The 26,150-nt window shown below is 40.8% G+C and overlaps 2 protein-coding genes across 7 annotated transcripts in view; both read right to left on the bottom strand.

The window, feature by feature from the left end:
- The window catches only part of ndst2a (N-deacetylase/N-sulfotransferase (heparan glucosaminyl) 2a), a 59,869-nt gene extending 41,622 nt beyond the window's left edge, over positions 1 to 18,247 (bottom strand). For 2 of the 5 annotated variants that reach the window (XR_007114024.1, XR_007114025.1), the window contains exons 1-6: positions 17,927 to 18,247; positions 10,467 to 10,528; positions 7,975 to 8,028; positions 6,182 to 7,790; positions 1,611 to 1,698; positions 93 to 247 (exon numbers count right to left, since the gene is read on the bottom strand). Coding sequence is in view for 3 of the 5 variants with exons in the window: in XM_047603643.1 (XP_047459599.1) it covers positions 93 to 247; positions 1,611 to 1,698; positions 6,182 to 7,258 (1,320 nt within the window). In the remaining 2 variants the exon portion in view is untranslated. The remainder of the gene's footprint in view (positions 1 to 92; positions 248 to 1,610; positions 1,699 to 6,181; positions 7,791 to 7,974; positions 8,029 to 10,466; positions 10,529 to 17,926) is intronic. The other 3 variants (XM_047603643.1, XM_047603644.1, XM_047603645.1) reach the window with 3 other exon arrangements.
- Positions 18,248 to 23,600: 5,353 nt separating this feature from the next.
- Positions 23,601 to 26,150, bottom strand: part of zswim8 (zinc finger, SWIM-type containing 8) — an 88,388-nt gene continuing 85,838 nt past the window's right edge. For both annotated transcript variants that reach the window (XM_047602346.1, XM_047602347.1), the window contains exon 27: positions 23,601 to 25,834. In XM_047602346.1, coding sequence (XP_047458302.1) covers positions 25,631 to 25,834 — 204 coding nt within the window. In that variant the 3' untranslated portion in view covers positions 23,601 to 25,630. The remainder of the gene's footprint in view (positions 25,835 to 26,150) is intronic.

The following is a 26,150-nucleotide window of genomic DNA, read 5'->3' as shown; positions in this document are numbered from 1 at the left end:
GAGCAAGGCAAAGAGGGGTCCACTGTTACAAATACCAAGCAAAAATGATTTGTCCCACCAAACTGACTTCTCAGTGTAACAATCCTGCAAACCTGAGCAAATATCTTGTTGAGCCTCATTTGCTCAGCTAGAACGCTGACATTATGAAACAGATGAGGCTGCATATGGCTCCACATGTGAGGAAACCACCAAAAATCCATCCTGTGTTCCAGCAGCATGTCGTCACCAAGATCCTCCTCATCAGTACCTGCAAAAAACACACCAAAGTAACCACCACACACAGATGAGATAATGAACATTAAATATAGCGTTCACGTCAGTGGCAGTGTCATGTCAGTGTCCTCCCATGATTATGTACAAGGTTTCTTCATGTTTTTCTTTGCCACTGTTGCCTTCTTGCTTACTCTGGGGGTTTCAGTAAACATATTTCTAAAGTTGCTATCGACATGAATTTTTTATCAGGTGTTGGTAACAATCCAAGGAATCCATACATAGAAAGAAACCAAAACAAATAAGTTCAGAAATTAAGTTATGTGCAATAATGTAAAATAACAGAGGGAAAAAGTATTGAACACACTTGCTGATAGGAAATACTTTGTACAAAAGCATTTGCTGGTAATGAAGCTGGTAGTGAATTTGGCCCATTCTTCACCACAAACAGTCTTTAAATCTTGAAGCTTCCATGGGCCTCTTCTATGAACTCTGATTTTTAGTTCTTTCCATAGATTTTGAATTGGATTCAAGTCAGGTGATTGGCCGGGCCATTCTAGCAGCTTTATTTTCTTTCTCTGAAGCCAGTTGACTATGCTTTCCCAGTATTGTTGTTCAGCAAACTTTAAACAAGCTTCAACATGCTTTTTCTTGTTGAGTCTTGTGTGGTGAGCGTGCATACAGGCCATGGCCGTTGAGTGCATTGCTTATTGTTTTCTTTGAAACAATTGTACCTGCTAATTCTGAAGCTCTCCACCAGTGTTCCTTGGCTCTTGGACAACTCTTCTGATAATTATTTTCACTCTCCTGTCAGAAATCTTGCAAGGAGCACCTGGTCGTGGCCGGTTTATGGTCAAATGATGTTCTTTCCACATCTGGGTTATGGCCCCAACAGTGCACACTGGAATGCTCAGAAGTTCAGAACTCCTTCAGTAACCAATGCCATCAGAATGTTTTGCAACAATAAGGTTGCGAAGGTGAGGTTGAGAGAGTTCTTTGCTTTTACCCATCATGCGATGTTCCTTGTGTGACACCTTGGTAATGATACACATTTTTATAGGTTGTCAGTTTGGACTGAACCAGCTAGTATTCATTTGCACTGACAAGGATGGCTTTCTAATCACTGATAGAATTCAGCTTGTGTCTTGGCTTTCCATGTCTTTTTCCACCTCCCTTTCTGCGTGTGTTCAATACTTTTTCCCTCTGTTATTTTACATTATTACACATAACTTGATTTCTGAACTTATTTGTTTGTTTAGTTGTTACGTATGGATTACTTGGGTTGGTACCAACACCTGGTGAACATTTCATGTCAATAGCACCTTTAGAAATATGTTTCTAAAGCTGTGGAATGTTTCATAGAAATGTGTGCTGAAAGACTAATGTCAAAAATTTCATACCTGTGTGGTAGAACTTTCCTGAAAATCCCAAGTTGAAGGTGAAATTAGGAACCAGTGCTCTCAGTTTGTTTTGAGTGTTGAGTAATGCCTGTGAAATAATGACAAATACACCTCAGGTTTACAATAAACAGAAGAAGTTGAGAATGGCTGTGGTTGCAATTTTTAAAATATGCTGGGGTTAAAGAGAAAATGACAATTTGGGTTAAAATATATCCTTTCCCACGTAACCACGGCAGGTTTGATCAAATAAAGCAGACACTGATCTTCCATAATAAATCTAGGTTCATTAGAGAACATCTCATGTTCTTCTACCGCTTATCCTCACTAGGGTCGCAGGGGTTGCTAGAGCCTATCCCAGCTGTCATCTGGCCAGAGGTGCCATTAGGGAACAAAGGTATTTTTGTTATCAAGATCAAAAGTATATTTCTCTGTTATCGCAAGGTAACTAAAACCATGAAAATGGGTTTATTTATCCTGAATAAGCAAGGTAACAGTAAAGGAAACTTGAGCCTAACTGAGAAAATATGATGTTTTTATTTCATAGCTATTCAAGAAACACTATTGGTGAATATCCATGAAGTCCCATGTGGTTACAGTTTTGAAAAGCACAAAGGCTACAATGCATCTGCATTTTAAATGAATACTTTTTATGTCAATATCTTTATGCAGATAACGTTTTTAAAGAACATGTTTTAGTGCATTAATTGTTCTAGAAAGCAATATGAAGGATCCCCAAAGAAACCCAACATATACATGAGGTATTAATATTCTGAATCTCTTTTGACAACAATAATAAACAATTGCAGTCAGTTGTAGTAAGTGCCCTGTACTTTGTTGGGAGAGTAGTAACAGCAAAATCAGTAGGATCAACAAATTGATCCTAAAGGCTGGACAAGGGATGGTAGGGAGTTGGAGACATTTGTCTCAGTGAGGGACAGGAGGATACTGAATAAACTGCTCTCCACCATGGACAGTCCATCTCATACACAACACCAGAGGGACAGAGGATCTCATTCTCCAGCAGACTGATTCACCTCTGCTGCCATAGTGAATGCTACAGAACTTCTTTTATATCCTACTCCACCCAGCTGTATAACACTTCACCTTTTTCTAACAACAAGCAACTATGACCAAGCAAATTTCCTTGTGGATGATAATTACTTCTTGTAGTAAGAGAAATACTGATTTCTTGCTATATACAAGACTGTTTCTTCATAACCAGTGATGTTTAATCTGTTTTGTGTGTATTAGTAAAATCGGTAAGCAAATTTACAGATTGATAGTAGTAGTATGTACTCCACATAGAATACTCAAACAATGAGTTTAAAACAGTGACAGTTTTAACAGTTTCATATGCTGCAACATAAGATATAAGGTATACCTTGAATCACTAACTGATAGGTCGTACATATCAATGTAAGAGATTACGCTTGCCTGTAAATCCAAAATAAAATGACCAGATTAAAGGGCTTGCCTTCATCTGTCTAATTCATTGGCTTGGAGACCTTGGCTTGATTTCCCCACTTCCATGATCGCTTGTCGAGTCTTTTCTTATACATCAGTTCTTTCAGCTGAAATGAGCCCAAGTCATAGCCTTACATTACAAGATCTTCAACTGTCATTCCTATTTTTGATACCTCAACAAATCTCACATTAATAGTAGTTTGGAGGAATCTTATCCGGCCAATGGAGTAATATTCTAGCCAATTCAACAAGTTTAATGTGTCAATATATTTCAATTATTTCAATTATTCAGTATCTGAAATTTACCACTTCTTATTATGAGATTGATTGAATTAATTAATTTTATTAATGCAACGTTTTCCGTCAAACCTGAACAGTGCACCTAACCAACTAATAAATGAATAAAAACCAGTAGCTTTTGCTAAAAACTTCTGAAGTTCATGACGGGACCTGAATGGATGTTTTGTTGCTGTAGATGTAAAAAGTCAAAAATCTGAGTTAAATGGCTCCCTGATATACACTCACTGGTCACTTTATTAGGCATACCTGTTTAACACAAATAGCTAATCAGCCAATCACATGGCTGAAATTCAATGCATTTAGGCATGTAGAGGTGATCGAGACAACTTGCTTAAGTTCAAAACCGACCATCAGAATGGGGAAGGAAGGGGATTTAAGTGACTTTGAACGTGGTTTGGTTGTTGGTGCCAGACGGGCTGGTCTGAGTATTTCAGAAACTGCTAATCTACTGGGATTTTCACACAGCCATCTCTAGGGTTTACAGAGCATGGTCCGAAAAAGAGAAAATATCCAGTGAGCAGCAGTTGTGTGAACAAAAAAGGCTTTGTTGATGTGAGAGGTCAGAGGAGAATGGGCAGACTGGTTGGAAATGATAGAAAGGCAACAGTAACTCAAATAACCGCTCTTTACAACCAAGGAATGCAGAAAACCATCTCTGAACGCACAACACGTCCAACCTTGAAGAAGATGGGCTACAGCAGCAGAAGAACACACCAGGTGGCACTACTGTCAGCTAAGAACAGAAAACTGAGACTACAGTTCACAGGTTCACCAAAATTGAACAATAGAAGAAAGGAAAAATGTTGCCTGGTCCGACAAGCATCGATTTCAGCTGCAACATTTGGATGGCAGGGTCAGAATTTGGCATCAACAATATGAAAGCATGGATCCATCCTGCCTTGTATCAACGGTTCAGGCTGGTGGCGGTAGTGTAATGGTGTGGGGGATATTTTCTCGGCACACTTTGGTCCCCTTAATACAAATCGAGCATTGTTTAAATGCCACAGCCTACCTGAGTATTGTGGCTGCTCGATGTCCATCCCGCTACATGGTGCAGGATAATGCACCATGTCACAAAGCTCATATCATCTCCAACTGGTTTTTTGAACATGACAATGAGTTGACTGTACTCCAGTGGCCTCTACAGCCACAAGATCTAAGTCCAATAGAGTGCATCTGGGATGTGGTGGAACGGGAGATTTGTATCATGGATGCGCAGCCGAGAAATCTGCAAACGCTGTCACAGCAATATGGACCAAAATCTATGAGGAATGTTTCCAACACTTTGTTGAAAGTATGCTTGGAGGCAAAAAGGGGTTAACCTTTTACCAACAAGTTGTCACCTACATGCCTAAATGCATTGAATTGTGATTGGCTGATTAGCTATTTGTGTTAACAAGCAATTGAAAAGGTATACGTAATAAAGTGGCCAGTGAGTGTACATCCATTCTGTGTGAAGAAGCCAAAGTAGCAGCAGTATAGATGCATTACTACAGGGATAAACAGAAGACACTAGTTGAGAGAGATAGACAGGAAAAATACGGTGGAAGCAGTACTACTCGATTACAGTTTCATGTGATCGACCACAGACAGTTAATTAACAAATTCAGGTGCTATGACTTCACCCCAACAGTAATAGCATGGTTGGAGAGTCATCTATTTCATAGAAGTGTTTCTTTAACGGTGGCGGCAGAAGCGAGACAGCTTGCACCTGGTAGTCCACAAGGAAGTTCACTTGTCTCTCACTATACTCCATCTTTACAAATTACTTCCATCAGGTTCTGGAGAAAGCAAAAGTGTCCATGTGTTACGATGACACGACAATATATGTACATGGACCCACAGTAAAAGAAATCAGTGACATCCTACAGACAGAATTAACAATACTTAGAAGTAGCAGCAGTAGCAGATTGAGTGTTGTTTTCCGTTGAGTGTGTTTGTTTGCTGGGACTGTAAACCAAACTGCCCCCTGTGGGAAGAATAAAGTTTTCTGACTGACTGACTCAGTTTTAAAAACGCACAAAAAAAGTATTATATTTGTGCCAAATTATTCAGGGAGCGGTAAATCTCAGTTAAATTTAATGATATTGTTGAGTAGGTTAAAGAAACAAAGCTCTTGGGTGTCATTTTAGAAAGCAATCTGTCATGGACAAGGCACACAGATCAAGTAGTTGTAAAGATGGGGAAGAATAGATCAATCTTAAGGAGATAATTTGTGTATTTGACACTGCAACTGATCAAACAAGAAACTGAGATACTAGACTTGTCACAACTATATTTCTGCTCAATGATGTTGTCAGGTGCAAACACGAAGGACTTGGGAAAACTGCAGCTGGCTCAAAACAGATCAGCTAAACTTGCCCTTAAATGTACAATAAGGTCAAATGTAAATGAGACGCATGCCAAGCTGTCCTGGACAAAAAACACAGAGAGACTGAAAGTATGCAAGTAATTATTCTTCTGGAGTATTATTCCATTTACTTTGACTGAATGAAAAAACATGAACTACATGAACCGTACTCTACTATCACCAAGTATTATTGTTTTGTTGTTTTTTTATTTAAATTTTATTTCTATTTGAACATGTTTTTATTTTCTTTTTATCTTATGTGTGGACCCAACGGGAAGATATACAGTGTGAGACAATTGCTCCCTTGGCAAAAATTCTGAACATTTCTTAACATGTAAAGCATGTTAAGAAATGTTCAGAATTTTTGCCATGTGAATATTTTATGAGTCTCATAACCAATCACAACTAGGGCAAGTTATGTAGTCTCTTGTGTCTATGGCTTATTCTGTTCACCCACCTCCACATCAGACACCTTCATACGGGTTCCCTCCTTGCCAACAAATATATCATCCACGTCCACCAGGATGTGACGGTCCAAGGACAAACACAATCTCCTCCCTGTCAGATAGGCGATGGCATCTACAAACACCAGCTTATGAAGCCAATAGCTGAGATTATTTCCGAAGAAAACTCTTTGTATACCATCGAGGAGGCCCAAATCCTGGACCACTGTGGCATGAAGTGCTCGCAGAGAGATAGGTCCAAAATTTGCTAGTGCCTCAGAAGACTGGGTACTAGCTAGAAGCACTGCTTCATAGGTAGAGTGGTTAGACTGGAAAATGGTCCAATCATCTCCTGGTAAAGAACCTTGCTCCACCTGGTTGGGTTTGGTGATGTAAAGTAGAGGAGCATTGGGATTGATACGGTAGTCTCTTAGTCCCAGGTGTGAGTGTAGAAAAAGTGGGAAACCTTTGAGCTGTGCACTGAGAAGAGAGTTTTCATTAGCTCTGAAGAAGCCAATGACACCTACTCCATATTCTGCACAGTACTTGTCCAGCAAATCACGATTCCATGCATCCAGATTGACATATTTCAGCACGTTTTCATAGATAATCAATGTGTAACGACCACGGTTGCGCTCTGTCAATGTTGGCATGTCACCTTTGCCAGGGGAAATCTCAGTCCGGTAGTGGAAGCGACTTGATTCTAATATGGCTACAATCTCTTGGCCTAGCTGAGAATAGATACTCTCTACAAACACCAAAATCACAGGTTCTGTCTTTGAATTGTCAATAGGCTTCACTTGTCGTCGTAGTCGTCCCTGGTGAGGGGGTAGAAAAAGTGGTGCCCTCTGGCCACTTGTGCCTCCGCCAAAAATCCCTGTACTCACCCCTGGTGACATCACCCCACCTCCACCACAGTCGCTGAAAGGTAAAGGGGGAGCCTCCTTGATTTTGGGACTGTTGGAGACGTAGTAGGCTAGGAATACCATGGACAGTAGGCAAAAAATGATGAGGGCCAGAATGAGGCGGTGAAGCTCCAGCTGGCGGACACCTCGCATTAGCTTCCAAACACCAAAGCCTGCACCCAGCATGGTGTTGGAGGGTAAAGGCAGTACTGGTTACCGAGCAGTAGCGTTGAGCAGGAAAGGAAAGTGGAGAAAGTAGAGTTAGGACAAAGTGAGAGGGGAGTGACTGAGCAAAATAGAGTGGTAGATAGTGGCACTGAACAGTGCTGAAAAATAGCCATTTAGACTAGGTCACCAGTATGATCCATTACTTGCTCTCCATTTCTAGTTCAATAATGCAAAAAACACGACAAAGACAACGGAAAGGAAGACAGGCGTGAGAAAAAGAAAAAATATTAGTTGGTGGATAGAATGTCAAATACAAGGATTTGGGAGATACAGCTGATCTCTGAGCCTCAGCTGATTCTTGAATAAGTCAAAATCCAGCCTCAGTTGCCTGCTGCTTGGTCAGTTCTTTTTTATAAAAAAGCTGAAGCGGTGTCTCGACATGAGGATGTATCCATCTGTAGATTTTTGTGTAGTTGTCAGCTGTGCAAATGTCGGTGTTGGGGGCCTGTTCTTTGGGGCAGAGCCCCTTCAGACCACCTAACCTGGACATCTAGAGGATAAGGGCAAATAAAGGTAAGACAGCAAGAGAAAGGTCAAAGTGAAAAGGGTTGCAAAAATAATGTGAGGACATATTTAAATCATGAGAATAAGGCAGTTATTAATTAAAATCCACCAAACCCCACCTACTTTTTTTGTTTTTGTTTTTTTGAGAAGCAAGGTCTTGTAAGTCTTACCTCAAAAATACTGCAGACATAGAAACCATCCGATGCAAATCCCAAAACCCTGTGCTGAAGAGAGGAGAGGGGGAAGATATGGAGGATTATATAGAAGACATGGCTAAATAATCAGCATTAAAGACTAACTGTAAAAATAAAAATAAGTGTGCTGTAGTAAAAAACTTTGACTACAGTCTTCATCCAGCCACATGCAGGGCTCGGCGTTAAGGCTCAGCCACTTGTCCAGGAAAGAGATGTCATTTTGTATTGCAAGTGGAAAAGAAATTTATGGATGGACAAAAAGTTTTCCTCAGTTCAATAAAAAATATTTATTTCAAGTCATGTGTCTTTTAATTTAATTCCAATAGATAGGTCCAGCCTATAGGAAGGATGATTTTATATTAATATATTAAATCGTAATCACAAAACCATCTCTAAAGGGAACACAAGAAGTCCTAAGTCAAACAGATACAAAAAATATAGATTTAAGACGACTTCATGCTTAAAATGTCTTTAGTTATCGGGTTACAAACTAATTTCTACAGTATGATGCCAGAATTGGATTTCTTGTGTAAAGTGAAGTACGGTTGCCTACTAGCAAACTAATGTCTTGTTACTAGGGATGCACGATAACTTTTTTGAAACCGATACAGATAACCGATAACTTTCTGCTTCCAAAGGCCAATACCGTTACTCAATAACATACCTGGAGATAAGAAAGACTAATGAACAAACAGTTTTGACTCTTAAAATGAAGATATTTATTTTTTCAGATGGAAAACTATTAGCAAGCAAACATTTGATAAAAGATCAAGGTCAAAACAAAACAATTTGTTATTTCAAATGAACCTCATAAAATAAAGGCCTCTGAAATACTTTGCATCAGGTTTAAAAGTAAATAAAGTGAAAAAGTGCGTTCCACAAGTTCTAAAAAATAAATAATGCACTGACACAAGTTAGAATCAAACATTTCTATGCTAGTTCTATTCTATTTCTCCCTCCCCGTGGTATTTTCTTTAAACATTTATTGCACTCAGCCAGCGAACTGTCTTCTTTGGAAACTTGAAAAAACTCTGCGAACTATTTACAAGCGTATGCATGTTGTGATGCATGTGGTGACGGAAATTCCCTTTTCCCAGTTTGCTAGTCGTTTCCCCAACCTTTTTATGTTGAGCAAAAATGCTGCTACGGTGAGGCAGAAGCCCCAAACAGAAGATAATGTTACCTGGTATCAGTGGTTAAGAAAATCTGTGTCAGAGGCACAGAAGACCTACATGAATTTTATCAAAGATGCACAAACTGGAACATGTGTCGAAACACCACTACAATTGGTTGCACCAAGACAAAGAGTGCAGAGCTCTAAAAGAAAGCCTCAGAGAAGATGAAGTTGTCCGTCATGTGGATTTTTCAGAGAATTTCTCTTGCAAACTTAATAGTGAGGTGCAAGCTTTTCATTTTGGAGGGAAACGGAAGCAAGCTACAGTCCACACATGTGTGGCTTATACAACAGCTGGCTCACAATCTTATGCTACCATCTCAGCATCTCTTCAGCATGATGAGAGGGCTGTGTAGGCCCACTGGGAGACATTGCTAAAGGATGTGATGGAGAATTGCAATCCATCACCCACAACTTTACATGTGATGAGTCTCAAGCTTCCAACAGGTGACCTGGAATTTCTCTGAGAAGTCCCATGGAAAAGGTGCTCCTGATGGAGTTGGTGGGGCAGTCAAGCACACTGCTGACTGTGCTGTTCAAAGGGGTGCAGATGTCAAGACCCCAGAAGATTTTCACAGCCTCATAACAGACAGAAGATTTGACATCAGGTTCTTCTGGGTGAGTGAGGGTGACATCAGAAGGTTTGATGAAGCAGTTCCTGAAGTTGTACCCCCTGTAAAGGGAACTATCACATTGCACCAGGTCATCTCCACTGACCCAGGGAAAATCATGCACCAGGAGGTCTCCTGCTTCTGCAGCAGACCACATACCTGCCAATGCTACAATACCACGGCAGTCAACTTGCAAATATCCAGTACCCAAGCCAGTGCCCAAGATGACAGTGGTCTGAATGGGAAGTTTATCATAGTAATATATGATCAGATCAGCCGTTCGTGGGACAGGTACTTCGGGTGATGAGATTGAGGTGAGCCACATGCACCAGCTGGGACGAAAAAATAAGTTCATAGGGCCCCATCCTGCTGATATAATTTTTTACTACACAACTGATGTGCTCAAAATGATCTCAGAGCCTCTTAATTCACAGCACACACAGCTGTACGATTAATAAGATGCTTCACTGGTTCAAATGGTTCGTTCAAATGGTTCTTTCAAATGGTTCTGTCAAATGGTTCACTTGCCCCTTACACCTAGTGACAGAAATGTAACTTCATACATTTCAGTTCCATTTTATGAAATTAATCATAACTGACAGTGGTTGATAGTCACATTGTGACTCAACCTCCATGTGTAAATTAACTATGTACTGTAATGCCAAAGAAAAAAATGTACTGACTTGCTCGGACAGGCTTTTCCATTACAGTCATGATTCCTTCAGATCAACATTGCTGGAACAATCTGAAAAAGGAAAGAGAGAGAGAAAAAGTGAGAGAGGAGAGTGGAGATGATCACCATCGATCATCATGTGCACCAGGGTGTGGCATGCCCCATGGCTACGGTGGTTCTCTAGTCTTGGTACCCATGTGGTCTGCACTGGGGTGGTGCTCCTCGGGGGCTGGGGCTCCTGACATGACTCTGGGCCCAGGCAATGGTCTCACATTTAGGGAATGCCCACATGCATGTGTGATGTCACCTGCCAGCCCATGCTGGATCACATCAATAAGAATTGATGAGTCCTGTCTAATAAGGGCTGGGCTGTTCTTCCACTCTATCACTATCTGCTATATCGCAAACTTCTATCCCCAACTGGGACACCCTTACTCCCCTGGACTCTCTCATCTCTCCACAGATCTACACAGCACCCCCTGGACCCCGTCAAACCGGACTGAGATGACTTGGGAAGCACAGAACCCTACACACCACCAGTTCCTACCAGCACCATAAGCCTCCCTTCCACATCTTTTCTCCCTCTATTCATTGAGGTGTAGCACTGCCCTCACTGCCCTCCCTGCCACACAAGGTCCATGAAGAGGCATAATGAGAAGACTTGTGGCAACAAAAGGTGCCGTATCAGTTGTTACGTATTTTCAATATACCAGTATTTGATTACATAGCATTCAGAATGCTGCACTGTGAGATACTGTTTCAGACTGGACCATTTTCAATATAGCGCTTGTAAACATGCATGGTGTGACTGGGTCACTGCGAGGCGTGGTGAAGATGGAAAGGTACATCAGAAAAAGTGCAGAATGAGAAGACTTGACTAAATTTCTATACATAAACTTAACCAATATATATTCATACGAGGGCTGCGCGATAAATTGTTTAAAAAATTCGCGATCTCTAATCACACATACACGTGATCTCATTTCGATACACAACAATTCTTAAGTATTTTATTTCACGAGGGGCATCACAAACAAATGCTCCCATTTCTTCCCGGATTTTTTCAAGTGCCCCTTAAGGCAGCACTGCCGCCAAATCCTCCCTCAACCTATGGTAAAGTGCCTTTACAACACGTGATTCTGTCAGTGGAGGAAATCCGCCTGCAGTTGAGTGTGTGGAAACAGTGAGGGAGAGAAGCAGAGAGAAGTCAGCGGTAAAGAGTTAAATGGATAGCGAAGAAACCACAGAGTCAGCCATTGAATGTTTTTTTTTGTTTTGTTTTGTTAAAGTTCATCAGTGCAATAAGCATTTTGTAAAACAAAATTGTGCCAAAGAATCGTGATTTCAATTCTAAGCAAATAAAAGCTGTGATTCACATTTTTTCCAGAATCGTGCAGCCCTAATTCATTCTGATGAATCCATGCTGAAACAAAACCACACCGTCACGCAGTATTTTATTTTTAATATTTTCAATTAAAAATGGTTTGGTCCACGGTTCGTTCTTCCTCATGTGAATTAAGTGAGCGCGGACAAGCAATCTGTATGTTTCACATATTATCTCTGAGATAATATGTGAAACATACAGATTGCTTGTTGGGACGTCCTGTGATTCAGATATCACCCCTACGTCTGTGTTTCATGTGGCACATTTGCACAGCATGATCTCTGCTGCTTTCCGCCTCACTCCACTGCAGAGGGCAATTTACACTTTTGACAGCTGTAGTTGTCAAAATTATAATGGACAATACAAAATATATTTTTGATGCTATTTATGCATTTAATCTATTTAATCTAGCTCCACATTTGCCGTTAAACACTTAAATGCTTGATTAAATGTCACAAGTGTGTACACATGTTAAATCAGCCAAAGATGGTTACTTTGATGAGTCAACAGTTTAGAATATACAGCAGGTAAATAAGTATTGAACATATCACAATTTTTCATCGTAAACTTATTTCTAAAGGTGTTATTGACTTGCAGCTTTCACCAAGTGTTGGTAACAAGTAAAAAGTAACCCACATATAGAAAGAAACGTATGTCATAATAATGTAAAATAACAGAGAGAAAGCGCATTAAACACACAGAGAAAGGGAGGTGGAAAAAGGCCAAGACACCAGCTGAAGTCTATCAGTGATCGGAAAGCCATCCTGTCCCTTGTCAGTGCAAATGAATATCAGCTGGTTCAGTCCAAACTGATGGCCCATAGAAAAGGTGCGTCATCACCAAGGTGTCACACAAGGAACATCTCATGATGGGTAAAAGCAAAGAACTCTCTCAAGACTTTCACAACCTTATTGTTGAAAAACATTTTGATGGCGTTGGTTACAGGACTTCTGAACGTTACAGTGAGTGTTGGGTCTATAATCCAGAAGTGGAACGAACATCATTCGACCATAAACCGGCCACGACCAGGTACAGTCTGTTCAGATGAGAGCAAAAGTGAACTCCTTGGATGTCATAACACACACCATGTTTTGAGGACAAAACGCACTGCACATCACCAGAAAAGCTGCACAACATTCCGCCTGTAAAATACTGAGAAAGCATAGTCAACCTTCAAGATTTAAAGAAAGACAGTGTGAAAAAATGGGCCAAAATCACACCTGAGCACTGCATGCGATTAGTTTCTCCACAGAGAAGGCATCTTGAAGCCGTCATTACCAACAAAGACTTTTATACAAAGTATTATTTCATTAAGCGCGTTCAATATATCTTCCCTGTGTCAGACCTGGATGACATCTAACAAAACCAAGACTGAGACAACTACGCCAGGACAAGGAAGAGGCCAACAGGAGCGGAGATCAGGACCTGTACAAGCAGGCCAGGAGCAAGCTGACAAAGGAGATCAAGGCAGCAAAGAGGAATTACACTAAAAAGTTGTCAAATCCCTTTTCTGCCAGTGATTCTACGACAGCTTGGAAAGACTTGCAGACCATCACCAACTACAGGACATCCCCCAACCCTGTGGTGAGCCCACGCCTGGCAGAGGATCACCATGTATTTTACTCCAGGTTTGAAAGTACTTTCACACCTTCCAATTCCCCCACCATCACTATCACAAAAGTTGTACCTGCACCCCAAACCTCCCCCTATCTGACACCCTGCCTGCACTGAGGATTTGCGAATCGCACGTCAGCTCTTTAGAAGACAGAGGATCAGGAAGGCTCCAGGACCTGATATCTCCATCCTGCCTGAAAGTGTGTGCTAACCAGCTGGCTCCCATCATCACCCAGATCTTCATCGGCTCCCTGGAGTTAAGTGAGGTCCCCTCTTGCTTCAAATGCTTCACCATCATTCCAGTCCCCAAGAAGTCCCCTGTCACAGGATTAAATGACTACAGACCAGTCGCCCTGGCATCTGTGGTTATAAAATCCTTTGAGCGACTGGTGTTGGCCTGCCTGAAGACCATCACTGACCCCCTGCTAGATTCCCTACAGTTTGCCTATAGAGCAAACAGATCCATGGATGATGCCATCAACATGGCTCTGCACTATAGCCTGCACCACCTAGACTCTGCAGGGACCTACGCACAGGTCTCATTTGTGGACTTCAGCTCCACGTTCAACACCATCGTGTCTTGGAGCTTCTCCACCACAAGCTGTCCCACCTCACTGTGCCCCCCCCCCCTCCATCATCTGTTAGTGGATCATCAGTTTTCCTAACTGACAGGAGGCAGTAGGTGACACTGGGATGCTTCACATCCAACACTCAGACTCTCAGCACTGGCGCCCCCTGGTGTATGTTCTCTCCCCATGCTCTTCTCCCTTTACGCAAATGACTGCATCTCTGTAGGCCCTTCTGTGAAACTCCTTTGCAGATGACATCACCGTCATTGGACTCATCCAGGACGGGACGATTCTGCATACAGAGGGAAAGTGGAACAGCTGGTCCTCTGGTGCAGTCAGAACCACCCGGAGCTAAACCCTGCCAAGACTGTGGAGATGACAGTGGACTTCAGGAAGAGCTACCCCTCCTCTTACCATCCTTAACAGGACCGTCCATACAGTGGATTCATTCAGGTTTCTAGGGTTCACAATAGGGCTGAACGATATGGAAATATGTGTGGAAAGTGCAGTTTTATTTTTAAGAATTCACTCCCAGTCCTCAACATTAACATAAATTACAAATAAATAACTTACATACACGCATTACGCGATGGTGTTGTTTCAGGTGGTGAAACATGTTGTGCTACCTTGCTTCGCCGCAATATTTGCTAAGCACAACCTGCACAGCACCTCACTGTGGTTAACACTGAATCCAAAATACCTCCAAATAATGGAGGATGATTTATGTTTTGGCACCAACTCAGATTCTGCACTGCCATTGACTCAATGAGAAAGAAGACCCAGCAGAGGTTGTACTTCCTGCATCAGCTCAGGAAGTACAACTGTCCCAGGAGCTGCTGATCATCTTCTACACAGAAATAATCCAGTCTGTCCTGACCTCATCCTTCACGATATGGTTTGGATCAGCCACCAGATACGACAAGGACAGGCTGCAGAGGACAATCAGGTCTGCGGAGAAGATTATTGACACTGACCTTCCCTCCATCCTGGACCTGTTACTATACCTGTTACTACCCGTTACATCCTGAACTATTAGCAGGCAAACATTTGGTAAAAGATCAAGGTCAAACAAAACAATTTGTTATTTCAAATGAACCTCACAAAATAAAGGCCTCTGAAATACTTTGCATCAGGTTTAAAAGTAAATAAAGTGAAAAAGTGCGTTCCACAAGTTCTAAAAAATAAATATTGCACTGACACAAGCTAGAATCAAACATTTCTATGCTAGTTCTATTCTATTTCTCCCTCCCCGTGGTATTTTCTTTAAACATTTATTGCACTCAGCCAGCGAACTGTCTTCTTTGGAAACTTTAAGAAAACTATTTACAAACGTATGCAGGTTGTCATGCATTCATGTTGTGACGGAAATTCCCCTTTCCCATAGTGCGAGTCATTTCCCCAACCTTTTTATGTTTGTTTCTATGATTTATGTGCAACATCCAGGGCAATGAGTAAAATACTGTGGATATGACGTTGATATCAGTCAGCTACTAAAATTATGACAGAGTTGCTGAGTTGTTTTCCGACATGAGTGAGTAATGCATTTTTTTTTCAGTCAGAAGGTTGTTTTTTCCGATTATACTGACGCCACCTGAACGCAGCATTCACTGCAGGCCGTGCAGGTCTCATATAGGATAGGGAGCGCCTGATTTAAACGACAACTCACACCTCAGTGCTGACAAAGATATATATTATATGTTATCAGGCTGATAAGTGATGAATGGAATGATGTCATAATTTCCTGATATCGGGCCGATAATTATCGTGCACCCATAATTTTTATAATTCTTGTAAATATTGTGTATAAAGTACACTGTGTTTTTATGTTTCACCATATGTACGGTGTTGAGTGCCTGTACATTGCTGCAGTGACTGTGAAATTTCCCAGTTTCAGATGAATAAAGCAGTGGGGGCGCTGTGAGTAACACCCTTGTGTGATTCGCGCTGTACGGATGAGGGCCGCACTAGACCAAACCACAACAATATGGCGACCGGAGTGAGTAGCAGACGCATTTAGGCAGCGCCTTTAAACCTAAAAACAGACGTGTGGAATCATTTTGTATTCCCATGTAAACCTGTAACCCAGGAAAGAGATAAAAGTAAGGTGTTGTGCAAACTTTGCCAGACGGTTCTGACATACTGTAGCAACACAACAAACCTGCTTAACCACCTGAGCCGACACCATGCAGGTGCAACCCATCGCGAAATCCGTGGATTCAAAACAAACACAACTCGACAGTTCCTTTATGTGCAAACTGGCGCCAGGTTCTGACCGCGCACAGAAGAACTTATGTGTTATTGTTCAAGGATGTCAGGTGAGCTCAGAAGAAAGAAAGAAATACTGTATATGATTTAATTATAAATACATTACATATAATACAGCACATATACTTTTTACTTATGTTAACCATGCTGGTATTATCGTGCTGATGTTATATTTATTAGTTTGTTTTTTTGCCCAAAATGCTGAGTTATTTATTTACAGTTTACAAGCGGAAAGAAATACATAATTTAAGTCACATGAAGTTTAGTTCATTGTCAATACAACACTGTCATTTTTTTTGTACTTTTGTACACACCATGTACTAGTACTATTGAGCTGATGTTTTATTACTCAAAATGTTATGAGTTGTTTTACAATTTCCAAGAGGAAAGAAACACATAATTTAAATTTACATGCACTGTAGTTAAGTGTTAAAGCAGTGTCTTGTTTTGTCATGCTATGAGTTATACCATGGCTGTTCATAAGGCATGAAACTAAATAAATATTTTAAAAAATGATCTGGTACTTACTTGTGTATTTGTACTTGATACTGAATCGATATCGAAGCATTTCAATCAATATCGAATTGAATTGATATCAAATCGAATCATGATCTAACAAATCAAAATCGAGTCGTGAGATTCTTAACAATACCCAGCCCTAAAAAATAGTGTGGATTCAATTTTTGGTCATATTGCATTCATATGATTTCCACCTGACTACTACCAATAACTGGGGGAGTTGCAATAAAAAGAATTTGTGGGAAATTGTCTTACAGTACCATTAAGAAGCTTATTGTGCATGATAGTATTTGACAAGTCAGAGGATTAAAAGGTAATAGTTAAAACATGCACATCCTATACACTTGGTGCAGGCGTCTTTACTCATGCTATTCATGAACGCTTATTTTCTTATACATATATACAGACTCCTTACCACTTCAACCCAATAACTAATTGTTTTGTTTAGTTTTTTTCAACTTTTTGGTCAGCTACTTAAACCGAATCTCATCTCATCTTCCATTACTGAGCTATAACCGCAGCCAGGTGAACTTTGAATTGAAATACTACTCGCAGCTCTGACTGTAGCGAGTCAGCGAGTGACCAAAACACGAATCAATGCCCGTTGTGAGCATCGTCGTATGTTAACACATTGTCTCGAGTTACCATTACAATGACGAAATTTCGGGATTATAACAAACTCAACTCTTAAACGCATTATCGAAATATGTGTATCTGGAAATCATCATAGTAAAATACCACAGCAATCCACAGGAAACCGTGGATTGCTGCTAATATGCTAAAAGCTAGCTCCTGTGTATACTACAGTGTCAATACACGGTCCGTCGCTGATGTTAGCATAACTAGTCAGCTTACAGTGTTTCCTGCAGCCCAATGGACAAATTTGTGACATTAACAAGGTCTTCTCCGTGTTCTACTTCTTCCACTGTGCTGGCATAGTGTTATCCAGTCGGTAGGAAGTACTCATAGTATAAACTGCGGACCCGTAAGCGCTGGGAAAATTGGGTACAACATCAAGCTGGTGAGGCTACTCACCAGAGCTATCCAGGTGATTTCACAGACAACGGACCTAAACTTTCAAACATTTCCGTAAGATGTTAAGTGTGACTTTGGACTTACCAGTATATGTTCTCACGAAACAGCATTCCGAACAGCAATAGAAGATAACAAGAATCAGCATTTAGAGTTATAAAGTGAACTTCAGCACGTCACTACTCAGACGGCCATCTTGGTTTGTACTGAAGTCATGGACTCTAATGTTGTGTGGTTCGCGAATGATTCAGTCGAACGAAAAGATCTTTTGAGTGAACGAACTGAATGAGGTCACTACATGAATTGATTCGTGCTTTTTTCAGTTCAGTCGACCAGAGCTCAGCCGCGAGCATATGGCCCGCGCGCGTTCTCCGACTCGTGACCATTGACTGTAAGGACAAACCCCATAGATATATAAACACGCATACACCCATCGTGACGTCACCCGTTGGATTCTGAACCTCGAAAATGAAGCCCGAAGTGGGCGGAGCCTGCGGTCGCCATTTTGGATGTGCTTTACGTCGCACACACTCGGATACTCCAACTATGGATATGGGGGTCGTGTTGGGGCAGAGCTAATGCAGCCTTAACATTGAAACCAGGCGGCAACCTTCATGCTGCTCTACGAAGCCCATGCAGAAGTGCAAAAAAATTGCAGTTCATCGAGTGAAAAATACCAATAGACCCCAAAACAGTTGTCTGCTTTGCTGCACCTTCTAGAAGCCCATCCGATAAATTAATTTGGATAATATATTTTTATGGTCAGTGTCAGTGCCCAATATAACTCGTCTGATAGCTGAAGTTAATTATCTAATTAGCCAGCTAATGAATTAGCCTTAGGCTAGCCTTCCAGCGAGGCTACGGTTTGTTAGCCAGGCTAACGGGAGGCTATCAATCAAACCACCACTGAAGTCAGAATGTAAATAACAATTACTAATACTTTTAAATAAAGTGTGTCAGTTTGGGAAATATTAATCCATCACGTAAAGTAGGAAACATTAATGTCTCGTTCACATTTGGAGTATCCAAGTGTGAGCAGAGTAAAGCTCATCCAACATGGCGACCACAGGCTCTGTCTACTTCGGGCTTCATTTTCAAGGTTCAGAATCCAACAGGTGAAATCACGATGGGTTTGTCCACAGGATATACAGTCAATGGTTGAAACCCGCCCACCCAACTCTGCGTTACCAGGTTAGCTCAGACTACCGAGCTAGGCTAATCGCTATTCAAGGTGCTAGCAGACGGCTAACACGGTGGCCTTGCTCCCAGTTTGATGCCATTTGTCCCGACTAAAATATAATATGTAATATATTCAAAACAGTTAGGTTTTAGAGATTAATGTCTTTAATTAAAATAAAATAGAATATTCTGTTACAAGCTATGGGTCACATTTCAATTAATTCTATTGCAAGCAAATACCAATATACACAAATTAATCATTAATCATAATAATTTTAAGAAAAATTACAAATTAAAGTCAAACTCATCAAAACATCAACACTGCAGTTAACACATCTAGGCTGTAATAAAAATCAGTGTCGGAGAGGACTTTCAAACTGTTCTCTGAACACATGAGAAGTCCTGATAGTCCAGTTCTTCATCTCATGCAGAACATCTGGATCATCTGGAGGAAAATTTTACACAAATAGTCATGCAAAATAATGTTATGTACAGAATGTGTATGTGTACGGAATATTATTACGAATATTCACATTTTGGTTCCTCGATCTTAATTTACATTACCGACTAACAACAAACTAACATTATGTCTGGATCAATAGTGTAACATAACATTCATATTTTAATGTAACTGAACACAGCTCAACACATCAAACCGAAGTCTCTTGTTGTCGCCGTAACATCGGTCCTGTGGAATACAACAATTACCAACAAAATAAAGTGTATAATTAAATATATATTCATGTTGATTGACATTTTGCTCTCAAAATGAGCGAGTGTGCTTCCCATTTCCATAGAAATAAATGTGGCCTGACTAATAACTGGAACACAATCAGTCACGTCAGTAGACTCCGATGTGTGATGGATCCTAGGTCACCACTACAGCAAATAATCCGAACCTTAGTAACGACCTAGCCACAGAAATGATTTTCTAGTCCCAGATGAGTGAACTCTGAGCTGATGTTTATGTTTTAACGCGGTCTCGGACTTTACTGAACTAAATCAATAATACATAAATGAGCAAAAAATGCTTACTTTGATTGCCCAAGTTATAACAAAGATGCCGTTAACAACAAACCGATCCATTTTGTAACGTATTTTTCAGCCGTTTCCTGCACCAACTCTGACAGTTACAGTGTTGTCATGGAGATGGATACAATGTTGCCACAGACTTGGAGGAGCAGTATTTTTAGTGATGAGTCAGCCATGCTGTAATGCTGATTTGAGCACGTTCTAAATGTCTTATTGACCGATCAGATTGCTTGGTCGGAACTACTTGTTGTATAATTAGTATTATTATTATTTACGTTCTGACTTCAGTGGTGGTTTGATTTTTAGTCTCCCGTTAGCCTGGCTAACAAACTGGAGCATTGCTGGAAAGCTAGCCTAAGGTTAATTCATTAGCTGGCTAATTAGATTAACTCATTCCCAGACGAGCTATGCTTGGCACTGACACCATCAGTTCTCCAAATTCACTTACCAGGTAGTCTTGTAGGAGGTGCAGCAAAGCAGACAACTATTTTTTTATTTTAATTTTTTTTATTTAAATGATCCAAAATGGACCAAAACCTCAGATTCAGCTGAGAGGATGTCATTAGCTTTTGGCAGTGCCAACGTGTCACCTGTCACTCAAAGTGGGAACCAGCAACGTGCCCTTCATGACATCACCCATTGGATTCTGAACCTCGAAAATGAAGCTGAAGTGAGTCTGCTGTCGTCATGTTGGATGACCTTTACTCCACCCACACTTGGATATTACAAATATGGATGTGGGGGGTCATGTCGGACTTGAGACTCGCCCACCCAACTCTCCACTACACAGTAAAATCAGCATACCCAATTTAACACTGTAAGAGTTGATCTTGACACTTTTAAAGTGTCTATATGGGTCCACACCTCAGAGTGTTAATTTAACACTTTTTCGAGTGTTAATACCTTTCACTGAGTTAGTGTAAATTTGACTCTTCTTGTAGTTAAATTTAACACTGCCTAACACCAACTAGTGTTATTTTTTTTTTTAACACACTTATGTAGTGTTAGCAATTAACTGTCTCAGAGGACTATTTCTTAGCTAGATAATTCCCTCTGGGAAATTCTGAAAGGGCTACGGGGGGCTAATGCCGGGGGTACCGTCACTGTGGACATGGGAATTAGCACTCTTTGCCTACATTTACCACAGTTAGCACATGGTTAGCACAGTTGGCACACTTAACCCAGATTTAGTACAATTAGCATACGGTTAGCAAATTTAGCGGGAGGAGGGTTAGGAGGGCGCGCTTGCGTGCGCATGTATGTGTGTAAGTGTAATCACAAAGTTACCTGTGTAGTGTGTGTGTGTGTGTTGTTATAAGTTAGCACAGTTAGCCTACATTTAGCACAGTTAGCCTGTGTGTGAGAGATTAATGCGCGCTTTCGTGTGCATCTTTCCGTATCCTACTACTCTCCCTGTGGGTATTTGTAATTGTAATAACATAAAGGTACCTGTGTGTTTGTGTGTGTATGTGTATGGCGTGCTTGCGTGCGCCTGTGTGTATACCTGTAATTGCGAAGTTACCTGTGCGGGTGGGGAGGTGTGTATTGTTGTAACATTAATGTATGGGACACAGGGATCAGCTGTATTAACAGCAGAGACAACTGATTAATGCATTGGTCTCAGCTGTGGCCCAGAGCTGCGGCTCAGGGGTTGCCGTGGCAACTCACAGTGATCGTCAATGACAGCAGAAGCGCGCAGAGCTGGGACACAGAGAAGAACTAGATTTCTCCCCTTTTCGCTGGTCTCACATTTGGGCTTACTGTGACAAAGCGGTAGCTCCTATCAGAAACATAAGCAGACCGTGGGCATTGTAAGACCTTCCTTAACACTTTGATATGTTATTTGTCCTCCTGGAGTAAATATTTTGGACACACTCTTGAGTTAAAGACAAAGGTCCCTTCTCCTTTTCTCAGAAAATCTTCGGATTGGAGTGAATGGAGAAGAGACAGGTACTTTACCGCGAACAGAGGCTCGCAGTTTAAATTCTGTACGTCTCACTGCTTTGCCGAGCACATTGTGAGAGACACAACAAGTTTGTCTACAACTATGGAAAAAATCCTGTGTCTAGTGTGTAAATTGGCTGGGACAAGCATGGAAAGAGAAAAATTTCATGCGATTTCACACACGCGCTCTCACTCCAAGTACCAACTTTCCGCACTCTAAAACAAGAATTTCCGAAAAAGATTATGGTCATTGAACAGTGATTGATCAACAATGATAAGACCTATCAAAACGAGGAAATAATACACCAATACACAAGGCTCCTGTCTACATTTTAAAGTTTAAATGAAGTCTGTAGGTGAAAGTATGCCTGAGCAGTAGACCTTTATAAAAATGTGTTTTACGCATGTTTTTTTTCAGTCGTCCCATTCATTTCCAAGGGGAAATTTATATTTCGGAAAGAAAAGTAAAAGCACACCAATCCCGATCGAGCCGCACGTTTTGATATATAAGGGACGAAAAAAGGGAAGAAGATGAAAAATGAAAAAATAAGAAGAAACACGTGGGATAACAATAGGGGCCTCAGGGCTAGGCCTCAGACGAAGCCCTGTAGCCCCTAATAATAAAAAATAAGAAGAAGAAACATGCGGGATAACAAGGCCTATGGTTAGCACAGTTAGCCTGTGTGTGAGAGAGTAATGTCTGCATGTGTGCGTCCTACAACTCTTTGTGTATCTGTAACTGTAATAACATAAAGTTATCTCTGTGTGTGTGGCGCACTGAACTGTAATAACAAAGTTACCTGTGTGTGGAGGAGTATATGTTGTTGTAACATAAATGTATGGGAGACAGGGATCAGCAGTATTAACAGCAGACACATCAAGAGGAGCCCATGACTAATGAATTGGTCTCAGCTGTCTCTCAGGCCTGCAGGTCAGGGGTTGCCATAGCAACTTAGGCTGATTTTCCCCCTCTTCGCTGGTCTCACATTTGGGCTTACTATGCCAAACACGCAGACCATGGCTGTCGTAAGACCTTCCTGAAGACTTTGATATGATTTTTGTCTTTGATTTGAGTCTAGAGTAAATATTTTGGAGACACATGCGAGTTTAAAACGGGTCCCTTCTGCTTCTTTCATAAGTGATTGATCAAAAAATATAAGACCTATCAAAATGAAGATTAATACACCAATACACAAGACTCGTGTCTACATTTTAAAGACTCAACTCGGCGAGTGAGTCAGTCAGTGAACTGCTTCACTTAGCGAGTCAATCAGTGAATTACTCCCCTGCAGTCAGTGCCGACACAGGGGCTGAGCTGTCGGAAGCCCTGCTGGTTGAAATGGCATGTGGACCAAACCACTTTGGGGAATGTGTTTTTAATGATCATTAAATAACACATTGTGTTACATTTAGGACACATATAACCTGACATAACATTGCTAAAATGTGGACAAAGCCAGTGTGTTCAGAATTTACTCCTGACTCATTAATGAAAAGATAACTGGTCGACTGCTGCCTTTTATGGCCAGATCTGAGAACCTGCAGCCTTGAAGTATTGGAAATTAATGAAAAGTCAGACTGAATCCTACACATCCGTCACAGCAGGTTAAGTGTTTTGAATTATCTTTATTAAGTAAACTGTACACACTTAGTATTGCTTTTATATATCTTTTTTTGTTTAATGTTTTCACTCTGAATTAGAACCCTTTGCAATCAGCACATATAGAACTCTGCAATCAATCTACACTTGTGAGAAATACAAAAATATCACAGTACATTTTCTACTAAGTCACCTTCACCTGTGAGGTCCACAACCAACAAAATAGGCAGATTCAGAATCACAACAGCTGCCTGGACAGAGAGCATTCATATGTTGAAGTAACAGCACCATGGTCTAGAGCTAAACACACTGAACAAAGGGGCCTCTCTCTGAGATGTGAGAAGTCTGGGTGAATGTTTGGACTCAATGAAGCAGGGCTCGCCATAGCCAAACCACAGCAGCGCAATACTCATTGGCCACTGTGTGGCAAAATCATTGTCTCTGAAAGTATAGAGGGGAAACCGCATTGCTCATGTGCAAGACAGCCTACACAGAATAGCCACTGCAGACACTACTCCACATCAATGTCAGCAAAATAAAGACTTAAAGGAGTCTATAAATTCAAACAGATTCAGTGGTTCTAAATTGGCATGGGTTTTATTTTAAACTGCAATCCTTGAAAAAGATGGCTGAAGAACAGTCATAATCAGCCCTGCCCGCGTAGTAAATAAGACAGCCACATGCCCATTTAAGATGTACATTTGCCAAACTAACTACTTCTTCTACAGAACTGTAGTAGGGGCCTATACAACGGTCAGGGTGTCTCTTACCTGTATGAAGAAAAGAAGACACTGCACACAGGCAAACTACACAAAGATACATTTAAAAGTATGTTTCATCAGAAGTGTAAACTGTATGCTTGTGTTTTGCTGTAAATATCACACTGGAAGAACAATCATGAGAATTAGTTTGAAAAATGTACATCTGGCTAACTTCACCACCTCCAGGAAAAAAATGCTAAGATGGGTAAGTGTTGAAATGCTTGTTGTTTTGAGACTATATAACCAACTATATGGGACACATTTGGATTCCTCTGCTAAATGTCAAGAAATCTTTTCTAGAAAAACTTTACTGAACTAAAAATGTAATGTAGCCCTACGAGTTCTGAAAAAAAAAAAAGAAAAAGAAACATCATCAGTGTACAGTGATAGCGAGTCCGACTGACAAGTCACAACAAAAGACTGATCCAGACACTCGACAGTGAGTAGGGGTATATTTGGAGAAGCCCTTGCATGTTCTGTTTGACCCTAAAGTTGTAATGGGGGCTCTGGTTTTGGTCTGGAACCATGTTCAACACATATGTAGACTGAAATGTACCTATGGATCCCACACAACAGCTCCTTCAACGTTTGCATTTGCTTCCCATTCCACTCTGCATAATGTCATAGTCTATATAAAGTATCAAAACCAATTAAACAAATCTAAAAAAACAAAAAAAAACTCACCTGCACTGACAATTAATCTTTTCTCATTAATCTTCCTTGCAAATATTGTTTTTCAACAACACATACTCCAAAGATTCAGATCCATAAAGACAACATTTGTTAAGTAATGCCAGGAACATTGGAGTGGGAATATGAAGCACAATCTGTGGTTTCATTAAAAAACAAAACAAAACTACAAAACACTGGAAAATAAGTAAAGATGGAGGGTGAGAGATCCCCTTCTGTCTTCAAGTTCAGGGGAAATGAAGAAAGGATGAAATTCACTGTAATACCACAATTACAAAAACATGAACAATGACAAAACAAGATTGTGGAATTAGGCAGGAACAGGGGCAGGAAGTTGACCAGGGGCAGGAAGTTGACCAGGAGGAGGAAGCTGTGTGTTTTTCCACACAGATATAAAAAGTCTTTAAGTTGGGAACATGGGAGCCACTTGTACTGCATGTGCAGGTTTTGAGTCCATGTAACAGGGAGCAAGGTCCCTTAAGGAACTGGTTAACATGAATGTTGGCAGTTCAGTGCAGCAGCATTAGCAATGCTACAAGCTGTGTGCCCAGGCTCAAACACAGCACAATATTTCGAGTGTGCTGCTCAGGGAGAGAAAGTTGCCATTTCCAGGGATATACGCTGCCATAGCTCCTTGGTCTGCTTGCCTCTTTTTAGGTTCTGCAGCACATCATTAAACTGCATCATGCCCACTGGTGTCAGGCAGAAAGCACCTCGAGCGCTGCGTATGATGTTAACAAAGTCATCATAGTCAGCAGGCGTCAGGTGGATGAGCCGGTGGTGGATGTACTGCAAAAAAAGAGGATGTAATAATTATACAGGTAGTCTGGATTCACTCAGTACGGAACAAACATCTGAATGCACTTTATTCTGTTCATGTTCATCACTCATTATTATTAATTTCTTGATACACATTTTCTAGTGTACAAATACAGGTCAGATCCAACTGTTAAAATTCAAGTAATAATTACAAAGTAGAGTGTTGTGGTCTTAAGCTGACTTGGACTGGTAAAGAATGTCTCAAGTGGTAGCCTGTGAATTGCTGGATGCTACATTAATCACTATTAATTAGTTACAGCAAAATATAATCTCAAACAGCCTTACT

This window comes from Mugil cephalus, chromosome 13 (genome assembly GCF_022458985.1).
Source record: "Mugil cephalus isolate CIBA_MC_2020 chromosome 13, CIBA_Mcephalus_1.1, whole genome shotgun sequence".
Taxonomy (NCBI): domain Eukaryota; kingdom Metazoa; phylum Chordata; class Actinopteri; order Mugiliformes; family Mugilidae; genus Mugil; species Mugil cephalus.
This window is presented reverse-complemented; position numbering and strand designations above follow the sequence as displayed.